The sequence below is a fragment of the Haplochromis burtoni genome, unplaced genomic scaffold, assembly GCF_018398535.1.
Source record: "Haplochromis burtoni strain Fernald_Lab_line unplaced genomic scaffold, NCSU_Asbu1 Contig_3177, whole genome shotgun sequence".
Lineage (NCBI taxonomy): Eukaryota > Metazoa > Chordata > Actinopteri > Cichliformes > Cichlidae > Haplochromis > Haplochromis burtoni.
The window spans coordinates 3314-4522 of NW_024585538.1; the positions used below are offsets into that span (position 1 = coordinate 3314).

Genomic DNA, 1209 nt, shown 5'->3' on the forward strand with positions numbered 1-1209 from the left:
TTCATATTTTCATTTTGTAATCTGGACAAAAGCATTAATTTAATGTGTAAAATTAAAAACATAGACACTGGGCTTACTCACTAATGTGTTTATAGATATATTCTGACTTTTCCCACAACATGTGCTCATGTTAAATTTATAAGTAAAGTGACTGAAGGTAGAGAACGTACACATTTCTAATGCAGGTAAAGGTGTAGCTTAGGATGCGTTTGTTTGGCAGAGTTGATGGTTAAGAACAGAGAAATAATGTTTGGGTTTCAATAACTGAGTTGGTGGTTATTTTGTTCCTGGACAACCAAACTGTAGCTCAGGTGTAAAAAAACAAAAAAACAAACAAAAAACAAACAAAACACAAAGACAGAAAGAAAAACGATGCAGAAAAAAGTAAATAACAGACAAGAAGAAAAAGTGAAGTAACTGGACAAAAATCTACAAGTGCAGAGAAATGAAGGGGCAAGTTATGTAACACAACAAGCATGATTAATGAATATCGTTGTAACATATTGAGGATTTAAAAGAGTCTGATCATCCTGCTGGCAGAGAAAGTGTTAAAATACTTAAATATTAACCTGAGGACTCAGCTTACACTGCTTTTGGTTGTTACCTGTTTAATCCTGTGTGCATTGTTTGTTTTCTTTTGAAAACTGTTAATAATGACTTCAATTAAGTCATATTACTCTTACTATCATTATTATTGTTTGCACTATGTCATCATTGTTGTTTGCATTATACAAGAAAAATCCAGGAAGTTTGTTTCTCACCTGTCCTCTTTTTGTAAATAATGAATGCGATCACAGCGATGACAGCAAGAACAACCACAGCAGCAACCACAGCAACAACAACAGGGATGATCAGCTTAATATCTGGTCCGGAGAAGGAATTTCCTGTGGATCACAGAACAAACAAAAGGTGAGAACAAAAAGTTTCCAATCAGATAACAATCATGTACAATAGCTTTGTTTATGGTCACTACATGTTTGTCTCACTAATGTTTGTTTTCATTCCAACAATAAAAGTTCTGCCATTTAATTTAATTTCAATACATTGCTATGTTCAAATTTATTGGCAATGTTTCAAAATATACATTTTTCCCCATTTACTATTTAATCTTCTAAAACTGTCCATTAGTCAGATAATCAGTGGCCACACATGAACATGTTTTATATTCATCAATGTTCAGCAAGGAAAAAATGTGGTGGAAAAACACAA

General features: G+C 32.8%; 1 protein-coding gene across 1 annotated transcript in view; it reads right to left on the reverse strand.

The window, feature by feature from the left end:
- Nucleotides 1–6: 6 nt before the first annotated feature.
- Nucleotides 7–1209, reverse strand: part of LOC102300724 (class I histocompatibility antigen, F10 alpha chain-like) — a 4657-nt gene continuing 3454 nt past the window's right edge. Inside the window, exon 3 of the mRNA XM_014331570.2 lies at nt 7–884. Coding sequence (XP_014187056.2) covers nt 727–884 — 158 coding nt within the window. The 3' untranslated portion in view covers nt 7–726. The remainder of the gene's footprint in view (nt 885–1209) is intronic.